The sequence below is a fragment of the Carya illinoinensis genome, chromosome 7 (genome assembly GCF_018687715.1).
Source record: "Carya illinoinensis cultivar Pawnee chromosome 7, C.illinoinensisPawnee_v1, whole genome shotgun sequence".
Classification (NCBI taxonomy): Eukaryota; Viridiplantae; Streptophyta; class Magnoliopsida; order Fagales; family Juglandaceae; genus Carya; species Carya illinoinensis.
Window position 1 is genome coordinate 6,399,570 of NC_056758.1, and position 21,312 is coordinate 6,420,881.

At 35.6% G+C, this 21,312-nt stretch overlaps 2 protein-coding genes across 2 annotated transcripts; both read left to right on the plus strand.

The window, feature by feature from the left end:
- Nucleotides 1-1,683: 1,683 nt before the first annotated feature.
- Nucleotides 1,684-3,517, plus strand: LOC122315326 (dof zinc finger protein DOF5.7-like). Its single transcript, XM_043131181.1, has one exon. It carries the CDS (start codon nt 2,253-2,255, stop codon nt 3,267-3,269), a length of 1,017 nt encoding a protein of 338 aa, XP_042987115.1. The 5' UTR covers nt 1,684-2,252; the 3' UTR covers nt 3,270-3,517.
- A 12,763-nt stretch (nt 3,518-16,280) lies between these two features.
- Nucleotides 16,281-18,148, plus strand: LOC122315177 (dof zinc finger protein DOF5.7-like). The gene has a single exon (XM_043130966.1). It carries the CDS (start codon nt 16,788-16,790, stop codon nt 17,817-17,819), a length of 1,032 nt encoding a protein of 343 aa, XP_042986900.1. The 5' UTR covers nt 16,281-16,787; the 3' UTR covers nt 17,820-18,148.
- The last annotated feature ends 3,164 nt before the right edge of the window (nt 18,149-21,312 follow it).

Here is a 21,312-nt window from a genome sequence, read left to right on the forward strand (position 1 = left end):
TTTAAGATTATATCTATTACTTTTGTTATAAAAGTGAATTTTTTTGTTTTTGTTTTTAGCAATCCCACAGTTGTATTGCAAAATCATTAAAAGACAATTTTAATGATTAGATTTTTTCATGTGCACATTTTAATTTCTTAAACCGAGTCAGAGAAATTTTCCTTTCACTCTTATAAAGTTTCATATTTAAGTTTCTTTTAATCATGTGAGAGACACATATGGACATTTTTTTAATAAGATTAGTTCACTTATAATTGGTAGTTTAGGGTACCCTGATAATTGGTCCAAAGTGTTAGTTTTGGACCTTTGGTAGTCTAGGTTTAGTCTTGTAATACCCTCGTGAACATAAAACTAATCATGATAACTAAAAAAACCTTTAAAAAAATATGATCTATAGATTTTTGTAGCAAGCATTTCTTGAGATTATACGCTATAAGAATCCCAACTCGAAAATTTCTAAATCAATTGACTCAATTTAAAACATGAACAAAGAGACATTCATGCTTATAAATACGTTTGCCAGGGAGATTGATAGTCTCTAATTACGTACGTGCTATATCTTAAACAAAACGTACACAGTATGTATATATATATATTGGTTATGAATAATCTTTTCGTTGCAATAAATTGGTCACAAAAACTTATTTTTCTTGTAGCATGTATGTACGTAGTAAAATATGGCGATGAGACCATATTAATTATATATATTTCGTAAACACTGTTGCATACGATGTTAGGACATTAGTAGTGGCCTAGTCAAAGTTTGGCTTTTCAATGACACCAAATAACAAATTTTCCAAATTTCTCATTATTCTATTAAAATATTGATTATCTAGTTCATTTCCACTATATATGATCCTCCAAAGTCTAAAATCTCTATTAAAAAAATCTTAACACAAAGCCAACCTGAAAAGTGGAAGATAGTAGAGGAAAAGAAAACCTACAAAACCTACTTGGTCTAATTTCATGATTAAAAAAAAATAGAAAATGTTCATTAATTTATTGAAATGTTAAAAAGAAATTATTTAATCAGTGTGACAATGAACATTAAGTATCATAAGCTTATCGGAAAAAAGAACAAAAAACCTTGAAAAAAGAACCGAAAAAGCTTTGGGAGGCTGCTGCAACAGTGGTCACTGTTGTTTCTCCAAGTGTGGTGCACGATGAAGATAGAAGCAAGAAGATTATTTTATAGCTAAAATATTATTTGGCCAGAAATTTGGGCTAGCTATATTTGGCCAGTGAAAAATGGATGACTAAAATTTAAGTAAAATTATTAAGTATGGTGTATGAGGCTTTTAAACAACTTAGTTATAGTTTAGCCAAAATTTAACTTTGACTGGGCCACTACTAATATTGCTCTTACAGTAATTTTATATTCAAAATTACTGTTTATTTGTTGAGTCCATTACAATGATTTATTGTGCACCTTGGCTAAATTTTAGCTAAATTTTAACTCTTTTAAGTCCACTACTAGTACTCTTAAATAAATTACTTTTGTGTTGGAAGCAAATTATAAGTGAATAGTTATTAATCGTTTAAGTAATTTAAAATAATTTTTTTTTTAAATGCTCATAGCAGTATGCAGATTTCACGTGAGATTTAATACACTGCAGATTTTCTAAACAGTACTAAGTACACGGCCTAATTTAAGGACAAGGTCGAATCTGTTTATTTATGTACTGTAAATTGAAGTAATTAAAGGGAACAAAAATCTAATCCAGTTTTCTGCTTTCAGTACAGTAAATGAAATTTCATAATGATTCATCAATTACCAGCATCGATCTCTCGTCATCCACCATGATGATCAGCTAGCAATTGTTTCTATCCAATCGTTTTCAGCTTGTAGTTGTGGATCTCTCATTCTGCCAGTTCAGTTTCAGATCTCTCTCTCTCTCTCTGATCTCTCACTCTCTATCTCTCTCTCTATCTCTCTTTCTCACTCATGTAGTTAGCTTTAACTTGATTTATTCCACTAGATAGCCTCTAACCTTCCTGGTATATATATATATATATATTTATCTATCTATATATATTTATATGTATGTCTATGTGTTTGATTTATTTTTTTGAAATCCCAATCCACTCTCTTTGATGAAGATCACAAGCTCCCATCCATCAACATCTCCCCCTCCATTTCTCACCCCACTGCATGAAACCATTGAATAGTATCTTTGCCTCTGTGAAAGGAAATTGAACAACGACCCCCAAAACACCCATATCTAATTTGCTGCGCACATCTCTCTCTAACAATGATGTCGCCGGATAATATTCCGGCAAAGCAGGTCACGAAAGATGACGGCCAAGGCGCAGGCAACAGCAAAACTGCGTCCTCAAGAACAGCAGAGCAGAGCCTAAAATGCCCACGATGCGACTCGCCTAACACCAAATTCTGCTACTACAATAACTACAGCCTCACGCAGCCAAGGCATTTCTGCAAGACTTGTAGACGGTACTGGACAAAAGGTGGGGCTTTGCGCAACGTTCCCATCGGTGGGGGTTGCCGGAAAAACAAGAAGGTGCAGTCATCTTTGAGGTTCTCCGGGGACTCCAAAGATTCACTTTCATCTTCAGAGATCAGTGGGACGTTGAATTTCCTCCATGGTCTATCCCCAGCTATGGATTTTCAACTTGGTGGCTTCTCATTCCCCAGGCTTCATCCTCCAACGACAGGTAACTACAACCAGTTTTCTTCGTTTGGAGACGTTTCGGGTACTTATGCTGCGGCTTCTGGAAGTATGACTAGTCCTTACTTTACCCTTGATCCATCTGGAAACTACAATTCTCCGATGAGATTTAATTATCCGCTTTCTTCGACAAGTGGTGGGGGTCCTTTTGCAGTTCAGAACACAAGCTCCATGAACATCCACAGCAGACTCGCATCTTCTATCCAATCTCAGAGTACCATCAACCAGGACTTGCACTGGAAGCTTCAGCAGCGGAGGCTGGCCACGCTATTTGGTGGAGAAACTCAAAAGGACAACAGCGTTTCTTCGGTTCCTCTTGAAAGCCATACGCAGAAACCGCAACCCATTGTATTTCAGAATCTGGAGATTTCCAAATCAGAGGATTGCAGCGTTGGTAATTCAATAAAAGAATGTACAAGTTCAGGCCATCAGATAGCAACCGAGTGGTATTTTGGGAACTCTTATGGCCCACTGACCGCTACTCCGACCAACAGTGCAGGCAACGCCGGCCAAGGTAACGCAAATAGCTGGAATGGGACTCAAGCGTGGGGTGACTGGCAACAATATACTGCTTTGCCCTAGCTAGCGCTAGATGAATAGCACAAAGAGATAGACCTTAAAGCTTTCTGAAAGTAGCTAGGGAAAACGTCACAGATGATGTAAAACTCATTAGGTATATCTTTGTTTATTGTTCTTTTCTGATTGCGAATCAACGTTGTAAACTTTGTCAAAAAGAGAGGCCAGGTGTTCGCTTCTGAAATTCAAGTTTATATTTCAATTTTGTATGTTAGGATATTGATCAGTAGTCTCATGGGTTCATTGTTTGCTAATGTCGATGCTGTCGATCGTAGTGCTCTCCATTTCTTTTGCATGTAAGTGCAAGATCACCATGCTGATTGTAGCACACAATAAATATTAGTATTAGATTTAGCGAAAGGATCAATGGGTGTTGGAGTATCTCTAATTATATATACAAACACGTCTGTAGTTGAATTTGCTTTTTGGGTAAAGAAAAAAGACTACAATCGTAGGATGACACTCAATACTTCTAGCCCTTACATACGAGCACCAGCAAGCTAACTGCATCTATTAGTTTATGTGAAATACTTTAACTGAGATTATATAAAAGTAAATTTATAAACTAAAACTGATATGATTTAATGTGATATACAAAATTATAAAGTTATTTTTATTGTAAATAAAATAGATTTTATAAATTTTATGAAATTAGATCAATTTATGAATTTAGGTTTGTGCAATCCTTCGAATTTATATTAGGTCTCTTTAATTTATTACTTGCTTACAAATATTCCTACTTAAGCCAGAAAGAGATCATCAACACAAGCCAACTACAAGAAAGAAGAAAGTGCGCGGCACCCACAACACAAAACAAAACCCCTGACCAATAGTAGCAAAACAAGGTAAGCCAACAAATAGAAACAACAATAAGCAAAGTCAGATCAGTAGCTTGGAAAACCAGCAAACAACTTAAGCAGCCGTAAGCCATCAGCAGCTTTGTTTACTATGATTGATTTGAAAAATAGCTACTGTTATTCAACCAAGTTTTTCAGTGGTTTTGATGGATTTATTGCTAGACTCGCTACATTCTTGAAGAATTGATTATCATGTGCTTCTCTCCTCTATGAAACCACTTTGGGATCTGTGCTTGATTTTGGACTGTTGTTATATGGGGCATAATGGCATATCGTTGATCTGTTTTATGTTCAGTCTGTATCCAGAACTCTCACTGTCCCTGCGTGTCTCCCTCTCTCTATCAAGGAACTCTGTCTCTGGCTGCTAAACTGCAGAACAATATTGTCAATATATGAAGCAAAACACGAGCAGTGGCTGGGTAAGGCCTTCGCTGCTCAGCCCTCTTCCTAGGCCTGCAGTGTTTAGCAAGTATCTCACCCTTTGCTGTACCTATGGCTCTCCGTAATTATTAGGGGCATTGTGATGTGCTTTTGTCGTGTCTGAAAAAGTGGTGATCTGAAACTGTATTGAATGAATGACTGTCAACATTTGAGTGAATGAGAAAGAGGTGAGAGAAATGTGGTATCTAAAGCTTACGCGTTCCTTTGAATCCTTTATTTTTTTGTATAGCAACAAAAAATATGGTTTATGTGTAACTATTCAGTGTCTTGGAGACTGAACCCTCCTCCGTGCTAATTGCTACTGAGCATCAGCTGATCTCAGTGTGATTCTGTTGTATGACCAGTGAGGGAGAATGCTTTGCTTTTCCCTTGATGCCTTTGTCATCTTTATTCTTTACTTTAACCATTTCTGTGAAAAAAACAGAACCCCGACCATGAAAAAAGAGTAGCATTAAGCTCCTTCTCATGTGTCTATCGATAAACTAGGATGTTCAAGCATTAATTCCTTCGTTTATATGTACAGATCGAACAAGGCAAAGCTTTCGGGTCCTCCACTAGTAAGAATACTTCTTCAACTTCTTGCAATGCTCAAGATTGTCACATTGATAGATGGCTTTCTGCTAATTCCTCTCCTAACTTTACCATGTTTCTCAGTGGTGGAATCAACATTTTTCTGTGGGGGGTCAATTTTCTAACGTGTACGTAGTGTTTATGTAAAATAAAAAGAATTAAATCTGAAGTTTAATTCCATGGTATATAAGTTGTAAAATTATAACTATATATAAAAGTTGCATCTCGGTAAAGTCATCTTTAAAGAGACTTCATTTTAAAGAAAAGAATTTATAAGTTGGCATATACATGTAGAAATAAGGTTCTAACAAACAAAACTTAGCATCTTCTTTAGATTTCTTATGATAGTCTTTCATGCAATGATATTTGTCTATTGTCATTTTTGTAAAGATATTTTTAAGAACTTTGCTCTTAGTAAAAACTAAGAGGTGATTTTTAATTCTTAAATTCATCTTTCATTTTAATACGTAAGCTGGGTAAGATGGTTTAGACAAATTTCATGCATCATCTGGATATTTTGTTGCCACTTTCAGTATATAATACTACAATTGAGGTCACAGATAAATGTTTTCTTGATTAATGAAATCTAAAGCTCAACTATTTTTTCATACAAAATATCAACTTTAAATAATTCTTCTAGTGTTTATTTCACTGTAGATTCTATATTAAAAAACTTAGTATCTTATAATAATCAAGAAGGTTTGGGTCCATATTAATAATTTTTTTTATTATCATACATTTAATTTTAGTATTAAGCTTTTTTAGAATATACCCATCAAACTGAAAGAATTAAAGTCAACATTCTATAAAGTGTGCTGTGCATAATATAATGCTCTATTAATGGAACTCCAAAAGGATGCAATTAAAGTCACATTAGAACATTATAAAGAATAAAAATTAATCATTCTCAAACAATGTGGAATCTCATACATCATCTATCTCTATCACTTTATTAATATCCCTTATATTCCCGACATCCTCGTTGGGCCAGTTCATTGTAAGTGGTATAACTCAAGTCCCACATTTTTTACTTTTAGGATAGATTCAGATATCATTTGTAAAGTCTCAATAAAATGCCTAAGACACATGACTTATATTCCAACAGAACTAATCAATTATATAATTGAAACCTTATTAAAACACTATAAAGAGTTAAAACTTTTTATTCTCAAATAATGTAGAATCTCATATACAAGTACCTATCATTATCACTTACTAGAATAGTACCACACATAACAACAATATGCTAACAAATGGCCATTTTCATACCCATAACACTCTCTCTCTCTCTCTCTCTCTCTCTCTCTCTCTCTCTCTCTCTCTCTCTCTCTCTCTCTCTCTCTCATATGTAGACATCCAGAACCTCGTCAAAAGTTTGGCAATCATTTATATTTTTGTTTTATCCTTGCAACTTGTATGTATATTACATTTTTTGAGAGCCCCTTTAGCTTTTGCTTAGGTATGCCGGAATATATTAGGTTCTTTCCAAATTGAATGAATTAGTACGTACGGTTTCAAATATAATTATTTGAAGTCAAAGTTTTCCTTCTGATATTATATATAATTAACCTTTTGTTGGAGAGAGAGAGAGAGATGTCCAAGAAGTAGCGTGATTAACGTGATAGACTCGGTGAGAGTTTAACTTTTTGGTCATGACTCATGACAACTTGTGTATCATGTGTTAGGTGTCTACTGTCATTTACAAGTTAAACCCTGCATGCAAGAAGCTCATGACCCTAGCTATTGGGAAACTCTATGGTACGGTGCTCCTCATCTCCCATCCTAGCTACCTGCTGCTACCTCATAGATAAATCGGCCCCTACTCCCCATGCCAATTAACCTTCATATCTGCAGGCCACAGTACCAGACTAGATTCCAACTGGCGTCCGTACGTACTTACACATGTCAAAATGGCCACAAAAACCATGCAATACTACTGTTATTGATTTTCTAAAATAGTCATGTGCTTGTGTGCGTGATACATTAGCAGTGGAATGATTTCTTTTAGCAAGGAAAGAAAATAACATGAAAAGATAAGAGGGAACGGTAATCGTAAGGAGGTGTAGTTTTTGTTTATCTCATAATTAAGAAGGCCAGGCCAGTTTATTTATTTAGAGCATTTTTATTAGTTTGGTTAAATTTATTTTTAAATTTAACTAATATTAATATATTTTTATATTTACCTATTCCATCTAAATTCATTCTCCACATGAGATTAACTATTTATTTTCTATATAATAATAATAATATATTATTAAATTAATTTTTTTTAAAAATTTTTTTTATCACATTTTATAATTCTATCAATTTAATATTATTAATAATTATATTATAATTAAATTAATATTAAAAAAAATCATATTTTCAAAGATATTTAATCCTAATAACCAAAAAGTGAGATTAAACTCATATAAAATTCTATCTAAATTTCTTAATTACTAAAAATATCTTAACCAAATATCTAGCAACATATGAGATCAATTCATGTCAATAAAAAATCTGCACCTACATAAACACCTACAAGAAAATACCTTCTTGATTACAAAACACCCACAAGAAATCTACACTTCCAACACCATCTTAATTACAAAAAACACCTACATAAATCTGCACTTCCAACATTTCAATTACCATGTCTAGCAACATACTAGTTCATGTCAACAACATACTATGTACAGTAGTACAAAAAAAAAAACCCCTAGATTACACATAACAATAGTTACAAAAAAACCAAATACATCCACATGAGCTGTTACACAAATCTGCTATGCTAAACCAAAAACCCTCAGAAATCTTCTATGTTAAACCAAAAAAAGAAAGAAATATGTCATGAAGTTCCAAAAGAAGCAAAATTCAAAATCCACAATCCTGCAAAACAGAGAATTAAGCAATATTAATATTAGAATTTACCAAAAACAGCAACTACTACTTTCCAGATGTGCAAAACCATCAACTCTTCAGTATATTAACCAAAAACAGTAACTACCAAATATTTTTAAAATGAACAATATATACCAGGTGTGCAAAATAGCAATTCCATCTACTACATTTGATTCAATTCATTCATATGTTTCTCTAGGATTTCCATTTGAAGTGACTTGAAGTATTCTCGCTGCACCACATTCATGTTATCAACATTCAAACTCATGATTTCCATCCCCATCTTCTTCTTCTTAAGTTCTATTATCTCAGCCATGTCCCTATCAGCCTGGCTTGCCGCCTCCTGTTGCTCAATCATCATTATCCTCCTATCACTTTTCACGTTACTTAACTTTTTACCAAACTGACTAGGTGAAGATTTTTTGCGTTTCCTTTTCCTTTTCCTTTCTTTTTCAGAGTTCTTGCCTAGTGGCCTCTCCAAATTGATAGACATGCTCTCACAAACCTCTACATTCGTGGCATTGGCAATTGGAATGGTAGAGCAGCCTATCTTTTTCTTTGTTGGCAAATTATCCATATGCACTTGCCACTCTGGTTGGTGCCTCAATAGGTTCCAACAATTATCCAAATTATAGTTGTCTTTTTGTGTTGATTGGTACAATACTTTTGCCTTCTCAATCTAAATACCAATCACAAAAATATTAGTACATATTATAATCAAAATTTATGATAATTAGAAACATACATTGTCTTGTTCATTGGTACCACTTGGATGTATTGATTCGACTTGGGCCAAGTAACCACAAAACTTGTTTGTGGCTTTTTAGATGGTTGACCATCGATTAGTCAACGACCCCACAGAATGTTCAGGCCAATTAGGTTTTTTATAAGTACTGAAGTAATCATGGATTCTTATCCACAATTGAGTGGAATTTTGATCTGTCTCCCTAATAGCATCTATGCTAATGTTGAGCCACTCTGATACAAGGAGGTTGTCTTCCTCCATGGTGAAGGACACACCCCGTTGGGATAGTTTAGTTCGTGCCCTTACTTGCCCTTCGGGTTGTGTCACTTCAACCTCAACCTCAACATTATCATGCAAGACACAAGCTATGAGGGGGTTATTAATACCTTCTCCACCACTTTGCAAGAGTGTGGTGAAAAAGGGATCGTCCAATAAGTTTGAATTAATCATTCATAAAATAGTCAATAAGTAATAAAGTCAACAATCAACAAGTAAATAGGGGAGACAGTTGAAACAGTAAGCCAAACTGACTAAAAGAGTCAGCAAAAAATAGGCAACAAAATCATATAGGTTGGTTGACTATTAACTATTTTAGTCCTACTAACTTCGTCACACACACACAACACTTTTTTAATACTTCTTTTGCATCTAGAGTTGATCTGTTTCTTTTTCTTTTTTTAATAAGAAGGAAGTTCATCAAAATAATGCAGAACCTCTATCTTTATCATTCAAAACCAACGAATAATAATTATAAATAAAAAAGCACAAGTCCTTAGGTAAAGAGACATAAAAAATTACAATGTATAGAACAAGAATAAAAAGTGTTTAGAACATGCAATTCGTCAACAAGAAGCAAAAGAATTATACAAAAAGAGAGTATTTCTACAAATTCATTTCAAACTAGAATACATATCCCTCAAACTTGGTACAAGATGTCTTCCATCTACGCACATCTCATGAAGTGCTGCAAGCACCTAATTAAGCCATTGGTTCCAGAATAATTCCTTCTAATAGACTAGTATAAGAACCAGTGAAAGCTGTTATTGAGTTTTTCTCACATGTCAAGACAAGATTCTAGTGTGAGTCTTGAAAGTTTCTACACGCGATTTTTATGAAAACTGAAGTCACTTTAAATAAAATCCAATGACAATAAATAAAGGATAAAAACAAGTTTCTTTTAAGCAAGCTAGAAGGAACCCTGCTATGTGTTCAGGAATACAACAATTTTTCAATCAGACTGAAAAGCAAGCAGAGTTATCATGGAGACATAAAACAGAATTATCAAGCAGACTACTAGGACTTCCAAGTTCAAATCGTCGAAAAACAGAGTTATCAAGCAAACCCTAACTATCAATCCCACTTCTACATCCGTGTTGAAGTATAGTAACAATTGAGAAATCGATAGATAACTGAAGTATAGTAACAACGACATCGATATACATGAAACCAAGAAAAAACGAGAGCCTGAAAAAAATAATTTGAGTAAACTTACAAATTGGGGAGAGAGAGAGAGAGAGAGAGAGAGAGAGAGAGAGAGAGAGAGAGAGAGAGAGAGAGAGAGAGAGAGAGAGAGAGAGAGAGAGAGAGAGAGAGAGAGAGAGAGAGAGAGAGAGAGAGTTTGGGGTCAATGAAATGGAGGGGTTTAGTTTATTTCCCATGTCTTGTAAGTTCCATATCCTGCGACTTTGGTTGGAGTGATAAAGTAATATTTTAATTTTTGATAAATGAAAGTGATCTTCCATCTTTAGCCAATGACTGTAGTAAAAAGTAAAATATTTTACATTTGCCCAATCCAATATGGATCTTTTTTATATAAATAATTTAAATTTTAGCTAACATTCTCATTTAACCAAGCCAACGAGGCTGCTCTTAGTCGTAACGCGCGTCAACCGGCCTGATACTATCGATTGTGATCATCTCGCACCAGCGCCCAAACCGATGATCAATAACTGATAAGAAACACATGCATGCAAAAATGACCAGAATATAATGAAGATTCTCTCTCTCTCTGAGAATTAAAATATATAGCCAATATTGTGAAATTAATTAAGTAGCCAAACATCATGTCATCATCGCATAATAACTTCATGAAACAGATTTTGTTTGCAAGTTGTGATCAGTGTGTCATGATGACATACGTGCTTGAAAGGTGGGAGCACCTCGCACATCGACAAAATGAGAAAAATGCAGTCATGCATGCCCATCACTCTTTCTGGCTTCTTCTAGTCTTTGGCATTCAACATTTCAACCCCACATGACCTTTCACCAGCCCATGCACTCTCATCATTTCTATTTTAGCCTTTAGTGCATTCAGTCTTGCGTTCCTTTTTTTTTTTTTTTTCCTTATCTTTATAGAAGATTTTATATTAATGTACATTTCAATCTTACATCGGATAGTAAGGTTCTCAATCTTACTAGTAATTGGCCAATTTTGGGTAAGCACATACCCAAATTCATATTCGACCTATCGACTAAAAATGGCATGTGATCTCTTCTTTTTCCAAACCCAAAGAATTTTATGATTTAACAGCTCGAGGAAAGACATATTTGCTTCAAAAGACTTCTTGAAGCCTTTTATTTTTACTTCTTTTATTTTGTAACGTCCTAATGGAAGATCCAAATCACATGCAAGTGTATACTCTAAAAAAACTAGTAAATAATATAATTGGAGTCCCATTATAACTTTATAATAAAGAGCAAGAACTTTTCTTTTCTAAGTAATATGGGATTTCATACACCACCTACCCATATCCTTATCATATGGAATATCACAATTTATCCCCTTTAAATTCTTGACATACTCATCGGGCCTGTCCGTTGTAGGTGGCACGGCTCAAGTCCCACATTTTTTGTTGGGACTTGACTCTAATACCATTTGTACCATTTGTAAGTCTCAATGGAAGGTCCAAACCATATGACTTATACACCAAAAGGACTAGTCAGTGATACCCCATTGGAACCTTTTAACAACACATAAGCTAGTACTAATTTTACGGCATTCCAAATTTTGCCACCTTGACCATTATACAAATTTTAAATCTCTTAATGTTTTTAGCCAGTAATACAGTAACTAGCTAGGCTTCAATTTGTTGATATATATACAGGAGCCTATGATTGTAATAGTACATTAATCTTCTGAGCAATTTAGTAATTAGTAATGATCTTATGGATTCAAGATTGCATTGCACATATATACATCAATATATAGCCTTTTTCTCTTTCTATTTTTTTTTTAATTTTTTTTATTTTAAAGAAGAGGATGAGACTCCAATTTTATTAATGCTCTCACTTATGACAGAGGAATACTGTGGAACCAAGCAGTCACCTTGGCTTACAAAAGACAACCAAAGTATAAATTGAACTAAGATAAAAATAATAAAACTAAAGCTCTTAATAACCATGAACTATATGTAGAAATAACATCCTATCATGTTACTTACAATGCAACACCGTCAATCATATCCTATCAAGTGTCAAGTAATTTGTTATCTCCTTTAGGGCCAATTCAAAATCTATTGTATTCCCCTAATTAGCTCATTATTTGGCAAGAAAATCAGCAACTTGGTTTATCTCTCTCTAAATGCAGGCCAAACTACTAGATTCAAATCCTTTGTAGATTCTGAAATTTTCTCTCAAACCTTTTGAATTGACTAATATACCTCACCCTTATCATTCCACCAATTGCTCAACAGTTGAAAATTTGTTTCAGCCACAATATTAGTTTGCTGCAGCATAGTGCAAATTCACAAGCTATCAAGCAATGCCTTAATCCCAACCATGATGTTAGAGCCGCAACCATAATAGGCCATAAAACCACCCAATAGACCCCCCCTTTAGAATCCAGAATAACTTCTCCACCAATCTATGTAATATAGCATCTACGGTTGTGCTTACCTTCTTGCAAGCAGGTACTTTCACCATATGTTGAGACAACATGCTTTTAATCCTAAAGCGAACCACGTTAGCAGGTTCTACTTTTCCTTCCATCCGAGCTTTGCAACTTTGAATCTATAGACACCAACTTATATTGATGGTCTTAACCCCATAACAATACTAAGTTGAGAGATAGTCTTGGCCTTGTAAAACCAAACTGATACCAGTTGCTGCCAACTTTTGATTCTATCAAGTTTAAGACCCAACAATCCTACAAAATACCCCCACATATCAGCTGCTAAACTACTCAACCATAAAACATGATCCAGTGTTTCTACATTTGGACTTTCACAACAGTTGCATTTAGAGGCCATAGCAATATTTAATCTTTTTATATTGGAATAAAAAGGCAAGTTTTTCTGGAAGCATTTCCACATAAATATAGACACTTTAATGGGAAGTGGCCTATGCTATACCCATTTTGACCAATCCACTTTTACTCCAAATGTCTGGATGGTGGATTAGGCGGACTTGGTCGAGAAACTACTTGAGATCGAAGTTGTCCACGCAGGGTGATTCTTCTTTTCCCTCATCCATAGAATTATGTTCACCAACTGATCAGCTAAACCTTCTTCAATAAGCCTTTTAATTTGCTGAGAATTCCAACCATGTTGACCCTATACTTATTTTACTTGTAGCTCAGGTTGATTAACTTACTCTACTTTATCTACTAATATACCCAATGATGACAACTTGTCAAACCAATAGGAGATATCACCCTGCCTAACAATCCGACAAGTTCCTCTAATTACTTCTAGTAAAAGAGGTCTGATGGCTTTCCAAAGAGCCAAGTCCTGCCATCAAGCCTAAATAAGAAAAGGATGCAACTAGTATCAATATTTACACCTGAAAAATGTTGCCCACCGAGTCCTCATGAAGGAATTTTCATGCAAACTATATGTGTAGAGCCCTCTTCATATCCTCTAGATACCGGATGTCCAAACCACCTTCCTCTATTGGTTTGCACACTTTTTTCCAAGCCACCCATTTTCTCTTCTTTTCCCTTCCTTATCCCCCTAAAAGAATTATGCAAAAATTCTCGAAACACTCTTTGTCACCATCTGTGGAACATTAAGACATTAAATGTATAGGGATGCTAGGCTGTTAATATTGACTGAGAACGAGTTTTCCGCCATGCGATAAGAGTGAAGATTTCCACCCTGACAGTTTCGTTATGGTCTTCAACAGCAAAGGCTCTGATAGTGGGAAGTAATTGACAGGATCTCCCAAGTATGTTCAAGGAAATCATATGACACTCAATGCTATTGATTTTCCAGTATCCACTGCTTTGGCTTGAAAGAATACTGCATATTTGTTATTATTTACACGTTGACCTGTCATAACCTCATAAGTTTTGAGCAACTTAGTACACGCTTTACAAGAAGATTTAGTACCATTAAGAAATATAATCAAGTCATCTGCATAGAGGAGGTGAGTAACTCTTGGGCAGTTTCTAGCATGCTGGTACGCATCGATTATACCTTCCCCAAAAGCATGGTTTAGCAGCCTACCAAGCACTTCTTCAGCAATCATGAAAAAATAAGGCGATAGTAGATCCCCTTATCTTAGACCTCTAGATGACTTGAAGAAAGCCTTATATGCCCCATTCATCATTATAGAAAAAGAAGATGGAGCAATACAATTAAAAACCAAACTTGATCTCCACTTGTTAGAGAATCCAAAGGCTTGTAGCACATTCATTAGGAAAGGCCATCCCAGTTTATCATAAGCTTTGGCCATGTCAATCTTCATCAACTAATTTCCACCTCTCACCTTCTTATTGATGCTATGAACCATTTCCTGGGCAAGTGAAATGTTCTCACATGTGCTTCTGCCCTTAAGGAAAGCACCTTGTTCTTTAGAAATAATCTTCGACAGCAAAGGGGAAAGATGTGAAATCATGACCTTGGAGAGTACTTTGTAAGCCACAGAACACACGCTAATTGGTCTCAATTCTGGAAACTATTAGGGTTATCATCCTTGGGTATGGTGACAATAAATAATGAAGAGTAAAAATCTGGTTAGCTATCCTTCCAAAGAAATCCTTTGTTGCATCCAATAAGTCCTTAACTAGAATCTCCCATAACTCTAAAAAGAAGCTAGAACCAAAACCATCAGGGCCTTGGCTACTATCTATATGTATCTTGGACAAGGCTTGTTTGAGTTCATCAATTATAAGAGAATAGGACAACTTCAAGTTTTCCTCCTCTAGCACCACATTATTAATGATACTATCCAGGTTAAGCTGAGTTGTATTTCCCCACAACTTGCATATACAATGGAAAAATAGGCTTTTTCTCTTTTACTTATTAAGAAAACCACCCATATCAGTATAGCCATGATCGTCTTACATACCTTTTTGTTGATTTATTTGAAAAACATATAAATTTTATTTATCTGCTCTTTATGATCACCTAATTAATAAGTTTTGGGTCAATTGAAAAGATGCAAAAGTTGCATTGATCCGTTCTAATTGGAACATCAAAATATATCTTATAATGAAAGGGATTGGGAAGTTGCTGTACTCTGGCCTTGTGTACGTACATGCTAATTGATATGGCTCTTGTAGATATTGTTGCATGCCAAATAGATTAATGAGTGTAGATTAGAGGTGTGGTGATCACACACCAAACAGGGTATCTCTTGAGTTTGTATCATTTCTATTGTGATGGTTCCCATGGGGGTGTCGGTTGAGAAAATGTCAAGCTAAGATAACCATTTGATTGAATCAAATGGTTGTGCCCTTTGTCAACTAGTGCCTTGTGGTCTATAAATAGAGACCATATGTGCACAAATAATTCACTTGCAATTCCTTTTTCATCACTAACTTGTGCGATAAATAGCCTCATTGGATTGTCACCATTTCACAAACCAATCTTTTTTCTTATATTCTAACAATAATTAAGGGGATCGTGGTTTTGTTTTCTCTCTATTTTTTTCATAAGTAGTTTCCTTCTTCGATCACTGGCTATATCAAGTTCATTGAGAGTTCTATAAAAATGATGAAGGAATATTGATAAGAGACAATATTGCAGGATAAGCTAGCTAGCTAGCGAATGCGGGGATTGGATCTAAGATAAACTTAAGTCTAGCGCATTAAAACCCAAGAGCTATGCATGGTGATAATGTCTAGATTACGTGAAGATGAAGGGAATATATTTGATCAGCCGAAGACATACAAAGTAAGCAAGAGCGCTTCTTTCTCCCTTTTTTGATAAGTGATAAAGGTAGGTGCTATATGATATCTCACATTATTTAGGAATGAGAATTCTTGTTCTTTATTATGTTTCAATGTAACTCTAATTATATTATTAACTAATCATTTTGATGTATAAACTATGTACTTTGAGCCTTCCATTAAGCTATTATAGAGCTGCTGGTGGGGCTGTGCCCACTTGCCCTCTTCTTTTGCTTTACTGCCGGAATAAGGAACCTTAGAATTGGGTATATTAATGTGTATATATCTCTCCTACTTGAGACCCGTTTATATATATACACTCTTCTTCTTTTTTTCCTAAAGCACTTAAACGTACAGTACTGCATAATTTAAGAATCCGTATATACCTTCGTATAAATTGAAGAGAGAATAAAAATGGAATCCACAATTCCAAGCCTATATATTCTAGTCCAGTTTTCTGCTTCCAGTACTACAGTAGATGTTATTTCATTATGATTCATCAATGACCAACGTCATAGATCTCTCATTATCATCATCCATGAATAACTAGTACTATTTCTATCCATTAATCGTTTTCTTGTAGTTGTGGATATTCTATCATTCTGGCAGTTCAGTTTCAGATCATCTACTCTCTCTCTCTCTCTCTCTCTCTCATATTCATGTACTAGCTAAGGGCTTTGCGAAACGTTCTGAAGTCTCTAACCCTCCTGTTATATATGAATATTATTTTCTCAAGTCCCAATCCCCTCTCTTTGATGAAGATCACAAGCACCCATCCATCAACATCTCTAGCTCCCTACATTTCTCATTCCCGTGCATGAAACCATTGAATGGTACCATTGCCTCTGCAAAAGGAAACTGAACAACCCGGCCTCAACACCCACATCTAATTTTACCCCACATCTCTCTCTCTCTCTCTGATGTCACCGGATAACATCCCGGCAAAGCCGGTGATCCAGAAAGATGACAGTCAAGGCTCAGGTAGCCGCAAAACTGCGTCCACAAGGCCAGCGGAGCAAGGCCTAAAGTGCCCACGATGCGACTCGCCTAACACCAAATTCTGCTACTACAACAACTACAGCCTCACGCAGCCAAGGCATTTCTGCAAGACTTGTAGAAGGTACTGGACAAATGGTGGGGCTTTGCGCAACGTTCCCATCGGCGGTGGTTGTCGGAAAAACAAGAAGGTAAAGTCATCTTCGAGGCTCTCCGGGGACTCCAAAGACACAGTGATCTCATCTTCAGAGATCGGTGGATTGAAATTCTTCCATGGTCTATCCCCGGCGATGGATTTTCAGCTTGGTGGGTTATCATACCCCAGACTTCACCCTCCAACAACAGGTATTTACAACCAGTTCTCCTCATTAGGAGACGTTTCGAGTACTTTCGCAGCTGCTTCTGGAGGTGTCACTGGTCCTTGTTTTACCCTTGATCCATCTGGAAACTCTAATTCTCTCATGTCTTTTAATTATCCTCTTTCATCGACAAGTGCTGCCGGTGCTGGTTTTAGTACTGCTGCAGTTCAGAACACGACCTCCATGAACATTCACAGCGGTCTTGCATCTTCTATCGAATCTCTGAGTACCATCAACCGAGACTTGCACTGGAAGCTTCAGCAGCAGAGGCTGGCCACGCTATTTGGTGGGGAAATTCAGAAAGATAACAGCGTTTCCTCCGTTCCTCTTGAAATCCATACGCAGAAACCGCAACCCATTGTATTTCAGAATCTGGAGATTTCCAAAACAGAGGCTTGCGGTGTTGGAAATTCAAGAAAAGAAGGTACAAGTGGTGATCAGATAGCGACCGAGTGGTTTTTTGGGAACTCTTATGGCCCAGTGACCACTACTCCGACCAACAGTGCCGGCAACGATGGTGGCAACGGTAACGCGAATAGCTGGAATGGAACTCAAGCGTGGAGTCATGACTTACAACAATATAGTGCTTTGCCCTAGATGAAGAGCATCAGGAGGTAGACCAATTAAAGCTTGTTGAAAATAGGGAAATGTCAATCTAAAACTCATTTAGGTGTATGGTTGTTCATGTTCTTTTGTGAGTGCAGATCAACGTGTAAACTTTGGCTAAAAAGAGATTTTTTTTTCCCTGTAATTCAAGTTTATATTTTATTATTTTACGTTAGGATGTTGATCAGCAGTCTCAGTTCTTTGTAAGCTAATATTGATGCTGTCGATTGTAGTGCTTTCCACCTCTTTTGCATGTAAATGCTGGATCAAGCCGATTATGGCAGCAAATAAAAACTAGTTTTGGATGCATTGAAAAGCAATGGTTGTCGGACTCTCTCTAAGCTTATACAAATTAATACGTCTGTAGTTGAAATTTTATGTTTGATTTGAAAATAGTTCAGTACTTGTATTAAACTCAGTTTTCAGGGTTTTGATACTCAATTTCTAGCACCAATATTGTATTGCGCGCAGACTTGATTATGCACATGCCTCCTTAAACAATCTCTTTGGGATCCGTTCGGTCTTGACTTTGGGACTGTTAATATATACTGCATACATACATATATATATATATATGTTTGATCTGTTTTATGTTCATTCGATATCTGGAACTCTCGCCGTTTCTGTGTGTCTCTCTCGAATATGATTTCCATTTCCATTAACTGAGAGTCCCAGCCCGCTCAGCTTAAGAACAATTAATATCGTAAATATATGAAGCAACACAGGATTAGCAGTGGCTGGGTAAGGCATTCGCCGCTCAGCCTCTTTTCCTAGCAAGCTAGGCCTGCAGTGTTAGAGCAACTGATGATCTGTCTTCCTTTTCTCTGTCTAGCTAGGGCTCTCTATAATTATTAGGTGGCATTGTGATCATGTGCATGCTTTGGTGGTGTCTGAAAAAGTGGTGGTTTGAAACTGTATTGAATGGAAGACTGTCAACATTTGAATGAATGAGAAAGAGGTGAGAGAAATGTGGCATCTAAAGCAAGCTTACAATTCATTTTATATAATGAGTAATGCTAAGTTCTTGTACAAAATTTTTGTAAAAATGTGGGTTCCAAAGAACAAAAAAAAAAAGCAAGTTTTTGTCATTTTTTCATGATGGGATTTGTTTTTTTTTTTTTTTTTTTTTTTTTTTTTTTTTTTTTATTTTTTTTTTATAAAATACTTACGCAAGATTTATGTATTTGTAACTTGTATATGTCATTTTTCTGCTATAATATTCTTTTGTATAGCAAAAATTAAAAATGTTGTGGAGCTTTTCAGGGTCTTGGCGAGTGAGCCCCGCCATCCGTGCTAATTGCTAACTGAGCATCCTCTCATTGTCATTCTGTTTTATGACTGGCGGGTGAGGGGGAGATCAGCTTTGCTTTTCTCTTGCTGCCTATGTCTATCTTTATTCTCTACTTCCACTGTTTCTGTGAAAAAAACAGGCCGACAATGATGAAAAAGGAATAGCATTATGAGCTCCTAATTCTGTATCTATCGATTAACAAGGACAATTCCTAATTCATATATAAAAAACCATATTAAATTTGGCTTATGTGTTGAACGAGTCAAATGCACTTTCATGTGAATGATTAAGTTTAAACTTTAATGTTGGTTGATCAATCTCCACTGATAAGAATTCTTTTCAACTTCTTTTAATGGTCAGTACGATTGTCACATAAATATATATAACTTTCTGCATCCTCCCCGAATTTTACCTTGTCTCTTGATGATCTTCATGTGCAAAAATATGCCGAAAAGTTCTTGCATCAGATCATCACGATCTCCCTCTCGAATCAGAACTTTAGGATCGGACTTCCAGTCTTCACCAATGTATTGCCTGTAAATTACTGAGTGATCACAGCCTGTAAGGCTGTAACGTACAAGGGCAACCTCTCTCTCTCTCTCTGATCTTTTTGGCTTTTGTTTGGCCTACATCATGGCAAAAAGGTGACATTATTCTATACATGAGTGAGCTATTTCTCATTTGCCACGCTTCCTTCCAAGTTCCATGATGGCATGATGCCATTTTTTGTTCTTAGCAATTCTTTAATCGTTCTAGACATCTCATGCAACATTCCTTGCTAGTTTAATGCGAAGGGAAAGCTAGCGGTCTTGTAGATTATGTAACGTAAGTATAACTTATACGTACGTTATACCGTATAAGCTGATTAACTAGTTTAAACTTCTTGCTGGTGGCATGCTTTTTTCATACCAAGTTGGGGTTATATCAACTGAATTTTATGTCTAGCAGCTTGTTGGAAAGTGAAGATCAGGTACTGATACCCACTTATTTACTAATCACAATCAATCTTATTAGTGTATTAACTATTACATTTTTAAGTGCCTCTTTAATTAGCTTTTGTTTAGGTATATCATGAGGATATATATATATTCTTTCTGAATAAAAGATAATTTATAAATATAACGGTCATGAACATAACTATTTGGAGTCAAAAGTTTTCCTCCCTATATATATATGTTATCATTAGCCTTTTGTTGGAGAGAGAGAGAGAGAGAGAGAGAGAGAGAGATGTCCCAGAACATGATCGAAGTAGCGTGATTAACGTGATAGACTCGGTGGGAGTAAGCTTTTTTTGGTCATGACAGCTTTGTGTATGTGTGTTTGGTGTCAACTGTCATTTACAAGTTAAACCCGGCCTATCTGCATATATGCAAGAAGCTCATGACCCAGCTTGCTAATCGGAAACTCTATGGTACGGTGCTCCTCATCTTCCAACCTAGCTAGATATATATATATATATATAGACTTGATATGATGGAGGGAAATCATTTTATAGGATTGGAGCCTGATTTTCTAATTTCAGTGAAAATATCGATCATATTCCCATGATATGCTTAATTAGATGGGCCATATATATAATATATATAGATGAATCCAATAATTCCCGATCAGTGTTGGAGGATCTGATCATGACTATAATCAATTGGTCATAAGCTGCATGGGTTCATCTACTTAACAATATTTGACAAAGATAACGTCCCACGTGATCATTAATTCTAATGAGCGAACAGATTAATTGTTATATGCATGCATCGATCTGTTTCAGTCTGATAATGAAATCAGAAGATACGCTCTTTTTAGATCTCTTTCTTTTATACTTGCGCACTTAAATCTTGTACCTAATAACCTCTCTCTCTCTCTGTATATATATATATATATATTTACGTGCGTTTAAGTGATCAAACATGTTTATCAGGTCACAACTGTAACTTTACTTTTTATAAATGAATAAATTCTATTTATCAAAAAAACAAAAAAGTGATGAAACATTTCATCATGGCGTAATATATAAGGTTTCAAAATATTCTTGAATTGGAGAATTTGTTTTGTTGTGGAGAGTGTATCATGGTGAGGTAGGTACGTGCTTAAGGGTGGGAGCACCCCGTCACTGACAGAGCATTAGTAGTGAGCTAGGCATAGTCATATTTAGATCAAAATTTAGCTAATTTTTACAAAACACATCTACATCAAACT